The sequence below is a fragment of the Podarcis melisellensis genome (assembly GCF_964234715.1).
Source record: "Podarcis melisellensis genome assembly, chromosome: 7".
NCBI lineage: Eukaryota > Metazoa > Chordata > Lepidosauria > Squamata > Lacertidae > Podarcis > Podarcis melisellensis.
Genome location: NC_138539.1, coordinates 25059229 through 25081049, shown reverse-complemented (window position 1 = coordinate 25081049; position 21821 = coordinate 25059229). Strand labels below are relative to the sequence as shown.

At 40.6% G+C, this 21821-nt stretch overlaps 1 protein-coding gene across 3 annotated transcripts in view; it reads left to right on the top strand.

Annotated features, from left to right (window-relative positions):
• INTS8 (integrator complex subunit 8) overlaps positions 1-21821 on the top strand; it is a 29066-nt gene that overhangs the window by 4995 nt on the left and 2250 nt on the right. For all 3 annotated transcript variants that reach the window (XM_081919695.1, XM_081919693.1, XM_081919694.1), the window contains exons 6-22: positions 444-495; positions 5029-5211; positions 5772-5879; positions 6207-6356; positions 7153-7253; positions 9010-9151; positions 9926-9996; positions 10580-10755; positions 11850-11983; positions 12420-12530; positions 13735-13936; positions 14334-14455; positions 17677-17861; positions 18271-18304; positions 19397-19453; positions 19544-19605; positions 21451-21569. In XM_081919695.1, coding sequence (XP_081775821.1) covers positions 444-495; positions 5029-5211; positions 5772-5879; positions 6207-6356; positions 7153-7253; positions 9010-9151; positions 9926-9996; positions 10580-10755; positions 11850-11983; positions 12420-12530; positions 13735-13936; positions 14334-14455; positions 17677-17861; positions 18271-18304; positions 19397-19453; positions 19544-19605; positions 21451-21569 — 2009 coding nt within the window. The remainder of the gene's footprint in view (positions 1-443; positions 496-5028; positions 5212-5771; positions 5880-6206; positions 6357-7152; positions 7254-9009; positions 9152-9925; positions 9997-10579; positions 10756-11849; positions 11984-12419; positions 12531-13734; positions 13937-14333; positions 14456-17676; positions 17862-18270; positions 18305-19396; positions 19454-19543; positions 19606-21450; positions 21570-21821) is intronic.

The window sequence follows — 21821 nt, the reverse complement described above, 5'->3', positions numbered from 1 at the left end:
TCTAATTTTAGCAAGACACAGAAGTGGTTTAACATCATAGATCATTACAATAAATATTGTTCAGCCGTTAAATATTATTGTTGGTTACACGGTCAATTGAAACTTTACTGTATTTTTTTTTTAAAAGGGTGTGCGCATGCTGGTAAACTTTTTTTTAAAAAAAGAACCCTGCCACTGAATTCATTGTAGCTGAGAATAGGTTCTGGTCCTATTAGAGCAAATTATATTCAGAAAAGCTTTGTAAAATGCCTAAAATTTAAAAACTGAATCAATTCTCTATTACTTAAGTGTTGTTGGAGAAATTTAAATTTTGTAAACAAAAAAACCCCTTGTTTTTTTAAATTCAAAAGATATAAGCTGTTTTGGAAATCTAAATATAGGGGCATCCATTTAATATTGCTTTGAATGGTACGCTCATTTTTGCTTTTGCCTTTTTTATTTAGAATGAATCAGATTCAGCAAGAAAAGGAAGTAACAGAAAATATCCTGAAAGTAGTAAGTGCCTTTTTCTTTGCTAGATGTGAATGTGAGTGGATTGAGGTATTTAAAGAAAAATGTGGAACTTTGGATCAATGTACTGAATTTAAATCCTTCCTGGATAAATATGGCCCCTGGTAATTTTCTTTTCTTTTCTTTTCAATAGTTTATTGGCCTTAGCATATATTCCAAACATTCTCATGCTCATAAAAACCATAGATTAACACGTCATGTGCTCCAATCTCATTAAAAGGAAGGAATACATTAAGATGTGAGTGAAAATTAAGATATGAGTGTATTAACGCAGCAACTCCTCTTGCTTTATTGGAGACACTGGCTATAAATTTTTGCCCAACCCATGACTGTGTAAATAACTGCTTTAAGAGTTCCTTGCAAGAATACTATGTGTGGGTCCATTTTGTATAAATATGTTGCCATTCTGGCCTGTTTTACCACATTTCTCAGTCTCTTCACATTTAAAGTAATCATGTTGGTGTCAGTACTCATTCTGACAGATGGTTATTAATTACCCCGCCCCCCATTAAGTTGTTCTGTAAAGTTTTTATCATTATGGCAGATAGCAGTGAGCGACTGCCGTCGCTGTGCAGGCGATGTCAGCAAAGCAGGTTCTTGAACACTAGTTTCTAAGATTTCCTGAACTAAGGATCTACAGTTCAGAGTCCCTGATCCACGCCGCTATTAAGTGTCCTGTATACAGTCATACCTCGGGTTACAGACGCTTCAGGTTGTGTTTTTTTTTGGGGGGGGGGGTGTTACGGACCGCCGAAACCAGGAAGTACCGGAATGGGTTACTTCTGGGTTTCGGCGGCTGCGCATGTGCAGAAGTGCTAAATCGCGCTTTGCGCATGCTCAGAAGTACTGAATCGCAACCCACGCATATGCAGACACGCCACTGTGGGTTGTGAAGCCTGCGGGTTGCGAACGTGCATCCCGCACCGATCACATTCGCAACCCGAGCATCCACTGTACTATACGCGGTTGCTGCATCTTCTGTGCGGGCAGATGTGCTGTTACGTCCGCTGCTAAGTCCTTCACCCAAGTTTCTGGGTGAATCAATGCAGCAAAATGAGGGACTCCAACAAGCAGTGATGCTACTGCCTTATGTGGTGAACCCAATTCCTGATCCTCAAACTCCCTCATTGAGAGCCAGGCAGATGTTGTGACCATACCTGCCTCAGTGTAACGTTCCCCCCCCCCCCACCGAATCAGAGATGTTGCTTGCCGAAGGGGACTGGAGTGTGCTTGTGTTGTTTCATATTTTGATGAATAGTTCCTTGTGTGGGTGGTATTGAGGATAATGGGTTTTTGTGAAGACTCCTTGGATTGAAAATTGATTGGGTATGTTGTAGGAACTTTGAACTCTGCAGAAATCTTTAAAAGACTAGATTTCAAAAGTTCAAGCCTTCCGATAATCCCTTGTTGCTCTTCCATTGGGAGGTTTTTAAAAGAGCATTTCAAATTCTCCTCCCAGTTGCAGTTGTCTTTGGTTAAATCTTCTGATTCCAGGTACTTGATCAGATCCTCTGAGGGGGGGCTGCTTAGGCTATTTTGAATTCTCCTTATTGGTGTCCTGTTGTTGTTGTGATGGCCAGCTGCTTTAGGGTTATCTAATAATGGCAATATAGTCAAATTTTTTAAAAGCTTGTGTTGGAAAAACTCCCATATCAGACAGCATAGACTTGGCATGTTGTAACATTGTCAGGATACTGGGACTCCTGAAAGATAGTAAAACTTTCTGTGTTTGTTTAGGGCAGATCAGAGACTCTTTTAGCTGATAGAAATGTGGACCAAGGTAGGAATCTGCCTTTATAGGTGCATATTGTAAGGCTGACTTGGTTTGCTTGCAGCACTAAATGTTGCTGCTCTTACATTCCACTGCCAGACTTCTGGCTTGAGTTCTCTCAAGGTTTGGGACTCTTTTGTTTTGTTTTGTTTTTTGTTTATCTCCTTAGCTCGTGGGGCGTTAGAGGAGGTACCTTTGAAACCCTGTGACAACTCGAGTAGATCTCCCTACTGAGTGTCCCCTTGACCTTACTGATCAAAATATCCATTTTGGAATGTAGTAAGTTCAGCGTTTGACAAATCAATTGTTTTAGCTGTCATTAGAATCAGATTAGAATCAGCTCAGCTGGGTTCTCCTGAGTAGCACTCAGGTTCGTCTCAGCCTTCTGGGGTTCTGAATTTGCCTTATTATGATTGCTGTTGGGCTCCCCGATAATGCTGATAGGATCTTCATATGAATCTCCATGTACTTCATTATATATATATATAACTTCCCTCAACTTGACTGATACTCCTTCCCTTCTTAATTTCTTACACATTTCTAAGATCTTATTTCAATTATTTTTATAAATTAGTTATTATTTTTGCTCACATTCTAATATTTCTTCTCACAGAGCTTCATTAAAGCTTACAAGCATTATTTGATTATCACTTAGTTTATGTGTTTATTCTATAAACTTTTCCCAATCTCTGATCTCGTCGATTTCAGATCCTTCCCGTCAATCTATCAAGTTCTGCATAGTCCATCATCTTCATTCTCCATTCATCTAGCGTAGGTAGCTCTTCTTGCTTCCATTTCTGTGCCAAATCTCCATGTACTTCAGCTAGCACTGCAAAGCGATTATGAAAGAGGACTTGTGCAGACATAGCAAGACATGCTGGGGGGGGGGGGCGGAAATCCTGATCTTAAACTGTTGAGCTGTGGAGGGGAGGGGAGTAGTCCTCAATTTCTCTAAACAGTTTGTTTGGCCCCCTGATTATCCTTCCCACCAGTTAGTGTGCCAGACTGGTCAGGGGGCGATTGAAAATTACGGAGCAGCCGGCTTAATTAAGCATAGGTTTACTCTAGAAACACTATTGTTGTTTTTGAGTGAGTTGAACCTCCCGCAACCTCTTATCAGCATTAGTAGTTGAAGCTGCTTGGGCGGCTTGGGCGTGTTTTGACTACTGCCGGCTTTATCTTCCAAGAATACTGAATAATTTCCTTTCAGGGAGGCCTATACTTCAGACAACTGGGATGTGGGTGGTGCTGTGGTCTAAACAATCAAGCCTTGGGCTTGCCGATCAAAAGGTTGGCGATTCGAATCCCTGCGACAGGGTGAGCTCCCGTTGCTTGGTCCCAGCTCCTGCCAACCTAGCAGCTTGAAAGCACCCTCAAAATTTCAAGTAGATTAATAGGTACCACTCTGGTGGGAAGGTAAACGGCATTTCCGTGTGCTGCTCTGGTTTCGCCAGAAGTGGCTTAGTCATCCTGGCCACATGACCCAGAAAAACTGTCTGCGGAGCAAACCAACGCCAGGTCCCTTGGCCTGTAAAGCGAGATGAGTGCCGTAACCCCAGAGTCGTTTGCGACTGGACTTAACTGTCGGGGGTCCCTTTACCTTTACCTTTACACTTCAGACAACTGTAAGTCTGCATATAGGCTGAATGTAAACTCCCCCCTCTGGATTATCATGCAGCTACTGTCTTCAGTTCAGTTAATTAGCTTATGTAGGTAACAATTTAAGATTTTAAGGAGGTTTTCTCACCGCTGCTGTATCGTAGTCGCCATCTTTCTTGTAACTTTCCTGTGACCCTGTTGGTGCCCTCCTATTTGTGGTCTAATTCCGGGTCCATGTTATAAGAAAGAGTCTGTTCAAGGAGGTCAGGGTGGAGAACCTCTGACCCATGGGCCTAATTTGGCCTGCCAGGTCATTTTGGCTAAGTCATTCCCACCTGCTCCTACACCTTGTGTCATATACGATGTCAGGTATGGGATAGATAAAAACCTGTCTCGGGGGTTAGCTGATTCGCAGTGTCTGTAAAACCCTATGCAAAGCGCTGTGTGAAATAGTGCTTTAAAGGGGGCTTCTGGAGATGACTTTGGGCTAAAAGATCACCTGGTGTCATTTGTGAGGTCACTTGATGGACCCGTCAAACTCTACCTGGGACATGATCTGGTCTGCTGGACAGATGCAGCTCCCCACCCCGAAGGAAATTTTCTCACGTATGTGTATTGTGGTGGAAGGAACTAGGCCACAAAAGCACAGGAAGAAAGGGCCAGGCTCTTTTCACAAGTTACTGGTCTTATTCACTCATTCATTCATATTTATATTTATTTATTAAAATTATTTGCCACCCTTCGTCACAAGATGCCAGGGCAGTTCACAGAATAAAATACAAAATAAAAACACAAGTAAATAATTGAAACAAAAGCAACAATAATCTTCCCTTCTCACAGGCACATTTAAAGTTGGTGTATAAGTTTAATCAGCCAGAGGCCTGGTTGAAGATTGTGATTGAATTCAGTAGGACATGCTTCTGAGTGAGCATGTTTAGGACTGTGATGTTACTTCTGAAGTGTGCAAGATAATCTGAACCGGAAGCAAATTAAAGGGTTATTGTTTGGGGTTAACTAAGTTGATAAGATCCTATGCTGCTTATGGAGTGAAGGAGAACTTTCTGCTAAATATTCTAAATATAATGAACACATTGAATAAATAAGTGGCAATAATAACTGGATACATACATTTCTTTCGGTCATTACAGCTAAAAGAACAGGCTGCTGATTCCATTCTGGTCTTAGAAGGAGCACTCAAATTAAATAAAGATCTTTATATTCACACAATACGGACTCTAGATTTGCTAGCCATGGAACCTGGTGCGGTTAATGGAGAAACAGAGAGTTCCACAGCGGGATTCAACATCAGTGCTGAGGAACTGCACTGTCAGGTATGCCAGACATTTTGCCTTAAAGCATGGCTGCTGAAATGGTGGTGCTTAGGATGCAATTCATGGTGCCTTGAAGCACCACTATTATTCTATATTCAGGCTTCCTTGATTTACCTGTGGCTTCTAAGCTTATTTCATATTTAATTATTTCATAAAATGTATATATCACTTGAATGTGTATTTTTTTTAAAAACAACAACCTCAAAGTGGTTTACAAAAAGTAAGCTTCAAGTATGGAGTCTCACAATTATCTCTAGGCCTGTGTTCCTTTCCCAATTATTACTAAATTCAGTTTGGATATTTTCCAATTGTTGGAAGCAGAAGGAAAACACATATTTAACCAAATATGTACCACAGAGTCTTCAACACTCGTGATTATAGTCAACCTTCTCCTTCAAGCTTTTCTCAAAGATTGTGGCAGACACAGAGATTTTATATATCTACCATAGTTTTGTTTGTTTGGATAATTTATATCCTGCACTTTCAACATAGATTTATGTTCCCACGGTGTAAGAAACAAAGTATAATTTTGAAAGAAATTCTGCTTGTTTGTGTTTCAGGTCTGCTATGATTTAGGTGCCATCTATTTTCAGCAAGGTTCCACAGATTCTGCTCTTTATGGAAATGCCAGAGAGAAATTTTTTAGAACCAAGGAACTGATTTCAAAGGTAAGTCATTCAACAATAGATAGCTCATTTCAGTTTGTGCATGTGTAACCAAATATTTCACATTCATGCAATGTGATCTAGTTCTCACTTTAATAAGATATATCTTGTGAGCTATTTGGGTTTACCTATTTGGGTTTTCTGATCCTTTGTCTTAAGTACAAGAAAACTGAGTTTTCCATTGCAACATGTAATGACCCCACTCAAACATGCAATGCATAATGTATATACATTTAGGAAATGATTTCATCATATATAGCCTTTGAAGACATTTGTCTTAAATAATGAATTATTTTAAAGTTACTGATACAAATTGGATATTTCTTACAGATTGGCTCTTCTCTTCATTGCATCATAGATGAAAAAAGGTTAGCTGGTTACTGCCAAGCTTGTGGAGTTCTTGCACCTTCTGACAATACTTCACAGCCATCAACTCCTTACAGTCAAATCCATAGCTGTTTAAGATCTGGCAATTATCAGGTAAAGCTTGAATTGCACATCATGTGATCCTTATATTAGTCTGCTTGTTTATTCCTCAAGTAAGGTAAAAAGGTAAACAATAAATGACCCCTAGGTGGTTAATTCCAGTCAAAGGCAACTACGGGGTACAGCGCTCATCTTGCTTTTCAGGTTGAGGGAGCCGGTGTTTGTCCACAGGCAGCTTTCCAGGTCATGTGGCCAGCATGACTAAACCACATCTGGTGCACCTTAACAGAAGCCAGAACGCATGGAAACGCTGTTTACCTTCCCACCGCAGCAGTACCTATTTATCTACTTGCACTGGCATGCTTTCAAACTGCTAAGTTGGCAGAACTGGGACAGAGCAGAGTGGTTTAGACCAGAGTGCCCCCCACGTCCCTATTCCTCTAGTATATTATTAGTTGTAAGCAGAATATTATTAAGTAGTCTGCTGTATATAGGAATTGTTATTCTCCTGAGAATAAAAACCAGATAGAACCAAAGCTGTCACTTTTAATTTTGTATTGTAATCAATTGGTTACATAAATAACAAAAAAGAAGTTCATCATACTTTTAAAACCTTTTCATATTCTGATTTTCGCAGCACGTTTTATATATTGACATGTTTTTAAGTTCAAAACAATGAAAAATAACATTTCACATCTGTATAAGTTAATTTAATATCTGTATAAGTTGAGTTGTTGTTGCAGTATCCAGTAAACTGGTTCCAGCTAACTTTGAAACTATTCCGTCTTGGTGTTGGGCCAAATGCCATATATTGTCAAACTGATTCATCTTCTCTCTGCATGTACTTCAGGAATTAGTGAAGATTTTCCTTGAAGATAACCGAACACCCAGTTTACCCGTTCAGTTCAGGCAATCAGTTCTCAGGGAACTCTCCCAGAAAGCTCAACAAGGGTGAGAAATAACTTGAATGAATCATTCCGATGCACACGTTGCTTAACAGTTAAGGCCAGGCAGAAGGTATAGATTTCCGAGTGGTTGGCTCGGTCCAGTTCCCAAGCCAGTTGGTACTTTCAGCTCATGGCTGACAACTTAAAACTCTGAGGTAATTTGGCCTGATTTGCTTGTAGTTCATATTATTTTTAAAATGTTGAACTACTTGCTTTTCATTATTAGAACAGCATTTCAAGCAGGAATTGAATAATCCTAGGTGATCCCTACTATTCCCTTAGTGTGAAAAGAATTAAAATGTTTCATTGGTTCAGTGCTGGGCTAACTTGTAAGCATTCTGAATGCATTTGAGGAATTCCCCCCCCCAAAAAAAAACACAACTAGGTTTGAAGCATACACTTTCTGTCTTTATTTCTTCCAAAAAAAGAGTTAAGAAGCTGTATTTTATGTTGCCTCATTGAGGAACAATTTTTAGGGGACTAAATTATGGGTGTACAAGCAATCCTTTCAGGCACAGAAGAGCTGCCACTGCAAACGTGTTACTGCTACATATGGTTAATGGGGCAAGGTTTGGATTCCCTCTGGAATGCAAGAGTGAATATGAAAAAATAGTCTGTCAAACATTAAAAGCTTCCCTGACAGAAGGGAGAAACATATCACCTGGCAGCATATTCCAGTGAAGCATATACTTAATGTGTGTCACCTAGGAGTACTTGAATATAATGTACCCTTGTCATTGCTATCTAGGTCAGGGTTAGGGAACCACAGGCACAGGGGCCAAATGCTGACCTCAAGACTCTCCCTAGACCATACTCTCTCTTCTCAGACTACACACCTCAACAGGCCTGCTCTGTGCCCTTCTTGGGTGCTTAAGCCTGACTGTGTTATATCCCAGACTTGCAAGTGTGTAGAATCTTCTGACTTGAAGTGTGCAGATTTAAGATGGAAAAGTTTTTATACGCCAAAAGCAAGGAGATGCAAAATTGGGTGATTCCAGGGAAGTAGCCTGCTGTGACACGATATAAAAGGAATCAAGGCACCGAGATAAAGAAATTTCCTAGTTCTTTCGTGTTCTGGCTGACAAGTTTTAGAGTGAGTGTGTATATCAGGGGTAGGCAACCTAAGGCCCGGGGGCCGGATGCGGCCCAATCGCCTTCTCAATCCGTCCTGCAGACGGTCCAGGAATCTCTGTGTTTTTACATGAGTAGAATGTGTCTTTTTATTTAAAATGCATCTCTGGGTTATTTGTGGGGCCTGCCTGGTGTTTTTACATTAGTAGAATGTGTCCTTTTATTTAAAATGCATCTCTGGATTATTTGTGGGGCATAGGAATTTGTTCATTTCCCCCCCCCAAAAAATATACTCCAGCCCCCCACATGGTCTGAGGGACGGTGGACCAGCCCACGTCTGAAAAAGGTTGTTGACCCCTGGTGTATTTCTATCCACAGTCCTGATGTATCTAGTCATCATTCATAATCTCTCTTTTCTATCCTGATGATAAATGGGCTTTGAGGTTTTTTACCATTCAAGTGCATAAATTTTATGAAATAAATCAAACAAACAAGAGAATGGCTGGAATGCGAAGGATGAATTGTTTGCCCCATATCTTACTGTCCATCATCAATACCTTTCTCAAACTTGCTTCTGCAGTAGCCCCTTCTGGGCAGTCAAGCTGCATTCTGGAGTGTAAGAACTGTCCCTTGTGTCCTTTTTATGTGCTTTTCTTCTAACAGCATGTGAACTTTCCATATTTTTCTAGGAATGATGTCTTGGAAGAAATATGTTTCAAGGTGTGTGTGTGCAACAGTGTTTGTGATGTAATGCAAGGCCGACCAGTCGGTGTCCACTTTAACCAGCTGTTTCTTAGACCCACCAAAGAAAAAATAGACTTTCTCCTAGAGGTATGGAATTGTCCTCAGTTTTAGGCATATCTGCTTAAACTGTTTTCTAAGTTGCTTTTTAAAGCTACTGAATACAGCTTATTGATCCTAATGCACTTTTTAAGTGCTATGCTTTTCAGTGTTGCATCTGAACTAATGGGTGCTACATACTTTTAAAATATGTGTTACTTAGTTTTGTGTCTATGAAATCATTAGCCGTTCAGTTATGGTATTGGGTAGCAGATTGGTTGACTAGATACATCTCCTTACCATTTAATTATTGGTTAGAGTTATCAGACAATTGAGTGTATACACTTAACTGCTTCAGAAGGTACACAACCAGCATGTGGAAGCCACAATACACAGTATGTTTTCAGATTGCCCTCACCCAAATGAACTAATGTTATGAATGTGAAAAGGTTATCTGCTGGCTAGCTTTAGGTCTGCCTTGACAAATACTTCAGGTAAATATCTGCTCTTTCATGGGATTGATTCAGACATTCAGTAGCATGCAGGGCTGCATTTGTGTAGAGGTGCTGTACTCATGAACCACTAAATCCATCTGGGATCTTATAACATTTCATATCGCTGTTGTTAGAATGTTTTTTTCCCTCAGTGGCTAGCATGCTATCTTTATTACTCCTCTTTTGCATACTCTTTTGAGGGAGCTTATGAAAATGTATATTTTCTGAAGGAGTATACGCAATATGAAAAAACAAATGTGTGTGCTTTTGTTTTTGTTTTAAGCTTACTTAATTTTTCACTAAAGCTCAATTCAGTATTTCAACTTTGCAGGTATGTTCAAAATCAATACAAGTAGAAAGTGCTTCAGAATCCTCAAAAAGGAAAATGGCCTATTTTCTGAAGTAAGTATGCAATATTAGATTACTTGCAGTCCTTCTTAAAAAGGTGATTAGTATCTTTCATTCAGGGAAGTAGTTAAGTGCTAAGTATATCAGGTCCTAAGATATCATTGGTACCAAGGAAGAAACAGCATAATAGTGTTTGTCTGTAAGCTAAATAGGCCTCAGACGTTTTCTCAGCTTCAACAAATTCCCACATGTGCCACTTCTAAAAGGTGGGGTGATAACTGCTGGTGTAATTCGTGGTCAAACCTAAGCTAAATAACTCTTACGTAGAATGCTTTTTGTTCATTGCCATGATCCACTCTAGGTAGGTGATTCAAAAGGCAGTTGTAATTAAGACCTGCTGATTTCCTTAGCCGTTGCTACACAAGATATCAGTGTCTCAACAACTACCTTTCTCATGTGGTCAGTTGGACACCTGGCATGATTCACTGTAAACGCAGTGATTAGTGAATAGCCCCTTGTTTAAAAACATATTTGAATGTATATTCCAAATGTCATGCCACTACAAACTACACAAAGTGCTGCAACTTCTCTTTCTGCTAATCTTTGCTTAATGAGACCTTTGATTGTTTTTTTACAGAAATCTCTGTTTGGGTTTGGAAGACCTTCAACTTGTCTTCATGATTTCCTCCCATGAGCTCTTCATAGCATTGCTGAAAGATGATGAACGAAAGCTGCTTATTGATCAAATGAGGAAAAGGTCGCCTCGAGTCAACTTAGGCACTAAGCCTATAACTTCATTTTATGATATTCCAGGTTATTCCCCCCCCCTTAAAATATTCCTTGATAGCTTTTTTTCTGAAGACAAATGAGAGTCCTGCAGTAAGTTAAGCCCTGAGCGAAGAAGTAATCGGCTAACATTGCAACCTGCATATTCAGAAGCCATGCACTTCTGACTACCAGGTGCTAGGGGTTCCAGCTCAATATGGGATATCTACAGGCCTGCAGTTCACTACTCAGTCTGTGATAGGTATCTCCCTGGCAAGCATCTGAGTGAAAAATCTAAACTGCACACCTGTAGCCAGTAGAGTACTGTTGCTTGCTGTGCTCTGGCTTGAAAGAGTTAAGATAATGGGACTAGCCGGTGCTAGGTTGTGAAGATGGTGCTATTGTCTTTTGCTTTAAGAGCTACTGGCCCTTCAGGGCAGAAATGAGAGTGGTCAAACCAAGCATATAATCTCTCAAGGTGCTCCTGGGAGCAGGAAAGAGATCTTTCTGCTTGCCTTCCCAGCTTAATTCAGGGAGGCACAGAATTGGACTTACATGGCTTTCTGAGCTGCAGCTAGGATGACCCAAATTTACTTGGGAGTTGAGTTGGAGAGCTTAGAGCAGGAAAGAGGCATCATCTTGGGCATTATGTGAAACAGTGGGATATTGCTGTCATGCCGTATTTCTGAGACTGAGATTCTCTTTGAGACTATTTATCGAGCCCAAGAGTCTATTCGTTTATTGTTGTAACCCAGTGCAGAATTTTCATTTTCCCTGTGACCAAACACAGTGTGGATGTGTGGGTGGTAGGTACAGAAGTGTAACGTTTTTAGGGAATCCAAAATTAATGTGTCCTGAGGGCTATGACTACAAAGAGTCTTGATGACCCTTGAAGGTTCCTGTGTATGTCTGTGTCTACGTATGGCAATGACATTAGCACTGTACATTCAAACATTTATATGGTGGATAGCATTAATTAAAGTGATTTCATTTTGGTGTAAAATAAAAGCATCTTTAGTTGATCCATCTTTTCTTAAAAATGTCAATCTTTTCTCTGTTGCCGCCAGTTAGTTATAGCTTGGTTCAGGGAAAACTCAATATAATAAGTTGCTCATTGACCTCCGTGATACTTTCTCTTCCAGCCTCAGCAAGTGTGAATATTGGTCAGCTTGAACATCAGCTTATATTATCAGCCGATCCCTGGAGGATCCGCCAAATTTTAATTGAATTGCATGGCATGACATCAGAACGCCAGTTCTGGACAGTTTCTAACAAGGTACTTTTAATTTTTTGACTACCGTATTTTCCCGTTTATAAGACACCCCCATGTATAAGATGGCCCCTATTTGGGGGGACTAAATTTAAAGAAAATGAGGGGAGATGGCCCAAAGTTGTTGAGCTTTTTTTAGGGGGAATTGCATGAGCACAATCACCCCAGTAGGGCTGTTGCTAGGGGGCAGCCGCTCCCCACACACCACTGCAGGCAGAGTAAGTTCCTTAGAGCACATGCTTCCCACAGCAGCATGGGGGAGGGAATTGGGCACCCACCAACCAGCTGGCAGGCTGTGTTATCTGTGTATAGGACAACCCCAGTTTTTTTGAGATGATTCTTGAGTCATAAAACCTCGTCTAATACATGGAAAAATACGGAAAATTGTTTATATGTGAGCTATATTACAGTTATTGATTTCTGTGTTGTTTCTTTTTCTTAGTGGGAAGTGCCAAATGTTTACGGCAATGTAATCCTAGGGATCAAAGATAATTTGACCAGGGATTTGGTCTACATCCTTATGGCAAAGGGGCTACACTGCAGTACAGTCAAGGTGAGGTAATCATTATCTTGCTAATTAGAATCTTGCCAATTAACATTGTGGAATGCTACTAATAACTATTACTAGGACTGAGTATTATGTTGTTGGAGATTAAGCATGTGGGTTTTTAAAAAAAAGATGTGCCACTTTCCTATTCGCCATGGTTGTTCCCTTCACTGCAATTTCCAGTGTCTTGGTCTTAGGGCCCAAATGGCATATTTGAGTTGCACATAAAGCCACCAGCGTTATGAGAGGGAAGTGTAGCTGACTGTCGTAATTTTAGGCTGTGCGCCTAATTTGCTCCATGTTCCTTTTGCCTGAAGACTACTGGCCTTTCAATTGGGGTGGGATAGGTTTGTGGGTGGGTTTCCCACTGTATATCAGCAATAGGTGCTCTGGAAGGTGCCTTTTCTGGGCAGATCTGTTCTCACAACTGAGAAAGAGGTGTAGCTGACTCCATAGCCTGCATTGCTGCGCAGAGCAAGGCAATTGTGAGCATGAAAACATTGTGCTCCATGCAATATTTAGATATTTAAAAACCTACTACTTTGACTTTCCTTATTTTCTATGGGTTGATTTCAGTTTCTGTGGTTCAAAGTAATAATTTAAAAAGCCTACTAGCCCTTTAAGAGAGGATGGAGATAGTCATGTGATAGACAGTCATGATGCAGCACAGTGATCTCCACAGGGTATGGGGGCATGGACACCATTGATTTTTATCCCAGCCTTCTTAGCAGCAACCAAAATCATGAGTGTGGAATTTAATTATTCCCTTTGCCTCCACCAAAACAAACCACCACTTTAGCAAGTGTATTGCATTATGTGCTTCTGTAGGCTAAATGTTTTATTACAGTACTCTGGACTTTTTGTTGTAGTACAGTGGTACCTCGGGTTACATACGCTTCAGGTTATATACGCTTCAGGTTACACACTCCGCTAACCCAGAAATAGTGCTTCAGGTTAAGAAGTTTGCTTCAGGATAAGAACAGAAATTGGGCTCCGGCGGCACGGCGGCGGCAGGAGGACCCATTAGCTAAAGTGGTGCTTCAGGTTAAGAACGGACCTCCGGAATGAATTAAGTACTTAACACGAGGTACCACTGTACATGAATGTAGCTACTGTCATCGTCCCCCCCAAAAAACCCCACTCTACGTGCAACTAGAAGAGAAATAGGCAAACTCCTCACCCTGTTTTTTAAAAATTATTATTATTACAGGATTTTGTCCATGCAAAACAGCTTTTTGCCGCTTGCCTTGAACTTGTGACAGAGTTTTCTCCAAAGCTACGCCAAGTGATGCTGAACGAGGTGCTACTTTTGGACATTTATTCCCATGAAGCAGGAGCAGGGCTTTTGGGAGAAACACCCCCCTCTAACCTGATCAGCAGAGTTCGAGGTTACTTAGAAATGAGGGTTCCTGGTAAGAATGCTTGGCTAATTATGTGAGAAAACTTCTTCAGAAGCTTAGGATCAGAGGAGGGGAAATACTCCACAACTGATAGATATTAGCTTGTAATCAGAGTGAATGATTTTACCTGTATTCTCCAGTCCTGGTGCTTGGGGTGAAGATGTCAACAGGATGCTGAAGTAACATTGATGCACTTCAATCTTATTTGCTGTGCTGTCAATTTTAATTATGTTTAAATGTTTTAACTTCTTAATGATAATGTTAACGTTTCTTGTAAACAAACGGCTTAAAGGTTTGAGTACAATAACGCGGTATATAAATTTTCTCAAACAAATAAACATTGTATGCTTGTAAACATATAAGATGTTAAAAGTATCTAATCAGTTGCTCTTTAAAAATATTGTTTTAGATATTCCACTTCGACAAGTTGTAGCAGAAGAATGCGTTGCCTTTTTGTTGAATTGGAAGGAGAATGAGTACTTAACTATGCAAGTTCCTCTGCCGCTGGTTCAAACCAATCCTTACGTGAAGGTAAGGCATGTTTTGGAACTGACTACCAATGCATTTGAAATTGTATAAATTCTAAGCTGTCTCCAGACCTTACCTGTTATTCTGTTCAAATGCTTCCCAAATTAATGGAACTTTATTTTTCAACAACATTTGCTTTAACTCGTCTAGATATAGATATAGATTGCATATAGATATAGATACTGTTGGGGATAAGCAGTGTCCAGTGCACAGCGGAATGATGAGAAGTATGTGCCAACATGCTCTATACTACTTTATTTACAGTTCAAAGCTGGTAAGTTACAGAAAAACATTTTCCCTCTGCCGGAGCAGAGAAAGCGTCATCTCTCCTCTAAAGCACGGAGAGAATCACAAACTGAAACTGCAAAGAGCAGTGAAAAAACAGGAAACCAGTGTACGTCACATCCAGTCTCCCGTTCCCGTGAGAAACCCAACAGTACAGACTCTGTGGAATGTAAACAACCTGTCTCGTGACAAGCACTTCGCTGCACAGAGAAGAAAGCAGAAACCAACATCCTCCCCCTTTCTGTGAACATCTCTGGGCAGCGTGTTCGTACAATATCAGTACAAACCCAACTTCTGCACATAGGTACAGTGTTGATCCCTTGATACAATCTTGGACAATACATCAGCAGGAATTTCATTACCTGGCATATAGGACACCGTTACGAGTCCCTTCTGAATACGTTCCCTAGCATGTTGCAACTTCAATTGCAAGTGCTTCGTGCTTTGCTTACAACCTTCAGAATTCAGCAAAGCCAAACATGCTTTGTTGTCCTGGTAAACCTGGATTGGACATTTGACAGGAATTTTCATGTCTTTGCACAATTGTAACAACCATTCACAATCTTTAAGTGAATAAGACAGTGCATTCAGTTCAGCTTCACAAGTACTTAAGCTAACTGTTGTTTGCTTCTTGCATGACCAATCAAATAGACCCTGATTGTACTTATAGCAAACTCCAGACGTACTTTTCCTGTCTGTAGTGTCACTTCCAAAACTTGCATCTGCAAATATCTCAAGACCACCAGACTTCTGATTGTTAAATCTCAGTCTGTAATGCATAGTGCCTTTCAAATACCGCGCTATGCGTTTCAGAGCTTTCCAATCCTTAACAGTAGGATTGTTGACTTGTCTGCTTAGCAAATTACAGCTAACAGCAATGTCAGGTCTTGAACATCTGGCAATGAAGTTTAGCTTGCCTAGCACACTTCTGTACAGTGTAGTGTCAGAAAATGCTTCTTCAGTGTCATCTACCTGATAACCTGTTACCATCGGTGTGTCCACAGGGTTAGCATCCATCAGGTTTAGTTTGCTTAACACATCAGCAATTTTCCGTGACTGGTGTACTAGAATGTTACCATCTTGATCTCTCTCTATTTCCAGAGATAGGTAGTTGTTTACCTCACCAAGATCTTTCATGTCAAAGTGCTCTTTTAGTTGAGCTGGGGGGTTATTGAACATTGTGACATCTTTCCAAAAGAATAAAAGATCATCAACATAAAACAAACAATACAGTTTCTTTTGCCCCTCCTCTTTGACAAATACACATGGATCAGCTTTCCCTTGCTGAAAACCTAGAGAAAACAATACTTCAGTGAGTTTTGTGTGCCAACACCGTGCACTTTGTTTGAGACCATAAAGGGACTTTTTCAGAGCACAAACAAATCCCTGTTTTACCTGTACGCCATCAGGTGGAAGCATATAAAGTGATTCATCTAGAGATCCGTACAGAAAAGCTGTATTCACATCATGGTGACTAATGTGTAGATTTTCTTCTACAGCTAGCTTGAGCATAAGCCTAATGCTCTCATACCTCACTGTGGGTGAGTAGGTCTCATGATAGTCTTCACCTGGTACCAGGAGCCCGACTTCTGGAGTCCATCCTCAAAACACTGCGTTTTTCTGGGCCCATAACCAAATGTTGGGGATAAGCAGTGTCCAGTGCACAGCGGAATGATGAGAAGTATGTGCCAACATGCTCTATACTACTTTATTTACAGTTCAAAGCTGGTAAGTTACAGAAAAACATTTTCCCTCTGCCGGAGCAGAGAAAGCGTCATCTCTCCTCTAAAGCACGGAGAGAATCACAAACTGAAACTGCAAAGAGCAGTGAAAAAACAGGAAACCAGTGTACGTCACATCCAGTCTCCCGTTCCCGTGAGAAACCCAACAGTACAGACTCTGTGGAATGTAAACAACCTGTCTCGTGACAAGCACTTCGCTGCACAGAGAAGAAAGCGGAAACCAACAGATACACCTGTACATATACATATACACATACCATATTTTTCGCTCCATAAGACACACTTTTTCCCTCCTAAAAAGTAAGGGGAAATGTGTGTGTGTGTTATGGAGCGAATGCAGGTGGGAGGCTCTGCTCAGTGCTCCCTTTAAAGAGCCGCGTGGAGTGTGTTTGTGGCTCTTGGGGGCTTTTCCGCAAGGTGGGACTGATGGGCTGCCCTCTGTCCCTTCCCACACCACCTGGAAAAGTCAGCAAGAGCTGCTGCCGGGCTCTGCTCAGCGCTCCCTTGTAAGGGCTCCCTTTCATCCCTCATCCTGCTTTGCTGGGAAGCCAGCAGAACAAGAGGCGCTGCGCAACTATCGCTCTTGCTCTGCTGGCTTCAGTGAGAGTTGTGCAGATTGCTCTGCTGGCTTCTCAGTGAAGCGGGAGGAGGGATGGAAAGGTTTAAAGCAAGAAAAGCGAGAGCTGCTTACATGCTCTGTGCAGAATATTTTATTTCTTGCTTCCCCCTCCCCTAAAAACTGGGTGGGTGCGTCTTATGGTCATGTGTGTCTTAGGGAGCGAAAAATACGGTACACACAGTGCTTTTTTTTCTAAAATAATGTTTAGGGGTGCTCTCATTTTGACTCAAGAAAATCACCATTTGATAGTTCAAATTGGGAAACATAAAAACAGTAAATGGACAAAAGTACAAAGATTCACAAAATGTGGTATGTGCTAAACTTGTTGAAATTCCAAAAGCACGTGTTATATGAGGTGTAAGAGTTTGTCTGCTGCCAGAAAAGAGTAAAACATTCTGGACATGCACAAGCAACTTTGGGTTTCCCCGAAGTAGGTCTCTGGGTTGTGTAGCTGAGGATTTCATTGCCAGATTTGATTTCCGAGCTGTCACCAGGCATAGATTGCTGGAAAAAGAAACAGCGTGCCTTGAGAGCTTTCAAAGACTGACTGTTCCTTCTTGGTGGTGTGTTTTGCTTAGCTTGGACAGCTTTTGGCTGCCACATGTAAAGATCTTCCTGGACCCAAAGAAAGTAGACGGGCAGCGAAAGACCTTTGGGAGGTGGTTGTACAGATCTGCAGTGTAACCAACCAACACAAACGAGGGAATGATGGCAGAGTGAGCTTAATAAAGCAGAGAGACTCAACGTTGGGCATAATGTACAGGTAAGTTGCTATAGTTTTTTTTAAAAAAATACAACTCAAAGCCAAAATAGGTGTCTTCTGAACATGGGTGTACCTGTAGCCAACATTAGGAAGAGCTACAACATTGCTCCACCCCTAAATTGATTCTAATTAAATTAATTATTGCATAGGATTAATTGAATACAAGGGTGGGGAGGGGAAAGAGTAAACTGGCCTGCTTATTTGAGCCCCTTAGAGTTTATAGCACCCTGTTCTTGGGTTGAAGATACACTTCAGCATTTTGGTTCAGGTCTGATGGTTGATTGTACATTGTAGTTCCTGTTGTATTAAAATTTGCTTTTAAAACCTTTTACAAATAAATTGAGTAAATATAAATAATGAATTACTTTAAATAATTGATAACAGTAACCACATGTCTTCTATTATTTAGGAGTGAGCTGCTCTCTTTTATCAAAAAGTTGCGGGTGAGTTTGAAGTTAAAAGTTTTTGCAATGGACTAACCCAGTAAAAAAACCAATTGTAGCAGGAAAATATTTTGCAGGCGGATATTATCTTTCTCTTGAGAAATGTGTTATTTCCTCATCCTTCGTTCAAAGGGAGTTGTAACAGGAGATGCATTCCCCTTTGTCAGGATGAGTTTGCCAAATTCCAGATAGATGCTAGAATAAATGTAATAAACTGAAGCAAATCAATCAAACTCCAGAGAGATGGGTGACTACTTCTGTGTGCTCAGTGGACAGTCCCCTTTTTCAAATTGACTCTATTGTTTAGGTTGCTTGTTTTATCATTGATTTAACAAAGAGGCTGCCTTTCACTCCACAAACTGAGAAATACATAGAATGAAAATTACAGAATTGTAGAGTTGGAAGGGACCCTGAGAATCACCAAATTTCATTCATTCCTGCAATGCAGGAATATGCAGCTGTACCATCTGGGGATCAAACCTGCAACATTTGCATTATCAGCACCATGTTCTGGGCTACCCAGGCTTAGCTATATATTGTATATTACCAATAATATGCACCAGACTGTCTAGAAACAACAGTGCAGTGGTAGAAAACAAGCTCCCTGTTCTGAATAGAAGGAATACTACTAGCCCAACCCTAAACATGCAGCTGGCCATATAAATTTTTGCTATGGTGTGGCCCTACAGATAAATAGCTTGGGTAACTTACTTAAGAATTGTTACTTAAATATATTTTCACAAGTAACTGCAAGAACACCTGTTCTGTACAGTGCCATATTTTAAAATGTTGGTGAGATTTGGAAAGGCAGTCGTTTTAATCAAGTGTGCGTCGTAGGCCATGCAGCTATTTTTAAAATTTAGACTTGAGAAATGCAAAGTGACATACATCTCTTGCAAAATGGCCTTAACCTGTGTGTGAATTGTATAATTTTCTATGACATGTAATATCCTTATCAGTAATCTAAGAGGCTATGTATATAGATTTTGTTTCAAAGTTGTATAAGCATTTTGAAAGTTTGCAAAGAAAAACTGGATTTCCCTGACACTGAAAAGAAGCATTGTATCATGTACTTTTGTTTTTCCGCTATAGGAGCCTCTAGTTTTGACAACAATATTATCTTTGTTTGTCAAGCTTCATAATGTTCGGGTAAGTGCAGTACTCTTCTTATCATAAATATTTGACTTTGATGTCTGCCTCTCGGACTCATTTCCCATATCATATTCTTTCCTCTTCTAGGAAGACATTGTGAATGATATTACCGCAGAACATATTTCTATTTGGCCATCATCCATTCCTAAGTAAGAAAATGGTTTTTGCTCCAATTATAATTGTGAAATGTGCTTTTCTGTGGATCTGCAGATTGCTTCTTGGTCCTGAATGTCTTGTTTCAATGGTTGTCTTTGTTACCGTATTTTTTGCTCCTTGAGACGCACTTTTTTCCTCCTAAAAAGTAAGGGGAAATGTCTGTGCATCTTGTGGAGCGAATGTGTGGTCGATCGCTGCCTCCCTTTCTGGCCCCGCCCCCTTGCCCAGGCCTCCATTGTTGAATGTTCTGCTGACTGGCTGATTAGATTATCTGTCAGGAAACTGTAGAAAAGGCTCCCTTTCCTTTCCTAAAGAAGCTACAGAACTGTGAGTTGAACCCCATAAAAACAGGATTTTTTTCCCTTTGCAAAGTAAGCTCAACAACTTTGAGCTGATCCTCAAAAAAGGGATTTCCCCCTCTGCAAAAGAAGCTGCACAACTGTGAGCTGATCCCCCAAAATGGGGCTTTCCCCCCTTTCGTCCTCTAAAAACTAGGTGCGTCTTATGGTCAGGTGCGTCTTATGGAGCGAAAACGGCAATTATATTTTAACAGTCTTACAGGAACAACTCTGCGCCTTCCATTTTAAAGAATAAAATGGCTTTCCTGTCAATTATGCAAGGAACTACACCTCCCATTCTGTTTTCCCCGCAGACTGCAATGTCTGTTTGTTAAATCTAAAATATTTAGGGCTTGATGCCTTTTGGTTGTGCTTGACTAACTGCTCTCATGTGTTAACGAGCCTTTCTTAAAGCTTATGTGACAGCGGGTGATGCCTGAGGAGGACTCTGGGTTTGTTAGGGGAATTGGATAATGATCAGCCTGGAGAGACTGTGACAAATGAATATATATGGAATGTTATGGGGCAATTCCCCATCCTTCCTAGAGTGGCTCAAGCCAGTTTTGGCAGTGCATCATTGTAGGATGGTAACTGTACACCATAAGCCTGGAGCCAGTAGAACACCAATAATGGAATCCCTGTCTGCTCTGTGTATCTCCTGGTTGAGGTGTTTTGTTGGAATGGCTGTGAAATGCATTCTGAACAGTTGGAAAGAGAGTTATTTAATCGTGGCTGATAATGGTGAGGGAGAATGGGAGAATTAATGAAGTGGGAAACTGCACATGACTTCTTTCCTGTGTTGACTAGACCACTGTAATGAGATTGTATTCTTCTTCAGATGTACACACCACCCATCTTCAAAAGATCTCAGGGCAGTTCACAAAATACAAGATAAAAGCACAAATAATTAGTTGAAATAGAAACAAAAAAAAATCAATAACCCCCCTTTCCACAAACACATTTAAAAGGCTGTACAATATTAATAAGAAAAGACCTTTTCTCATGTTGCCACCCTCTGTGGCGGAGGCACACAAAGAAGAGCCTCAGATGATGAATTCAGAGTCTGGGTCAGTTTATATGGGGAGAGGTAGTCCTTGAGGTATTGCAGTCCTGAGCCACTTAGGGCTTTATAGGTCAAAACCAACACTTGGGCCCAGAAATGAAATGGCAGCCAGTGCACTCAGGCCAGGATCAGTGTAATATGCTCAAACCAACTTGCCCTGGTGAGCAACCTGGCTGCCAAATTCTGCGCCAGCTGCAGACAAAAATGAAGTGGCTCATGCTGCAGCCTGGCTGTAACACTCTTGCTTCTTCCTGATCACACTTAACATGCCCAAATGGTGGCATTTCTGTGATCCTGGGGTACTTTAATCCTACACAGGAAATGTGTTTAAATAGTGCATGATGATGTGAGAGTTTAATCACGTCTTTAAAATTTAAGCGCTACACTTTCAATTTAAAAGTAGGTGACGAATGCTATAAAATGTTTTGTCTTTTCAGCTTGCAGTCAGTGGATTTTGAAGCTGTAGCTGTTACTATGAAAGAGTTGGTCAGTTATGCACTGACTGTAAATTCAAATAATCACTTCTGGTTAATCATTCAAGCAGATATTTATTTTGGTAAGTTGAATGAACTTCTTCCTCTCACTCTTTCATTTGTGTTGCTGGCTGTCTTCACACGCACACACATATATCTTGTTATATAAGATATAAGGAAAGATTTGGTGAATAATAGTTTTTGAGACTCCTCCGGAAGCAATGCCTGGAATCGCAAGTTGGGCATTCTGTCTCATGAGTAGTCATTCTTCTTGTAGAGCAGCTTCAAAAATAAACAGGTTACCAGCCTGCTTAAAAGGTTTAATTTCACTGCAC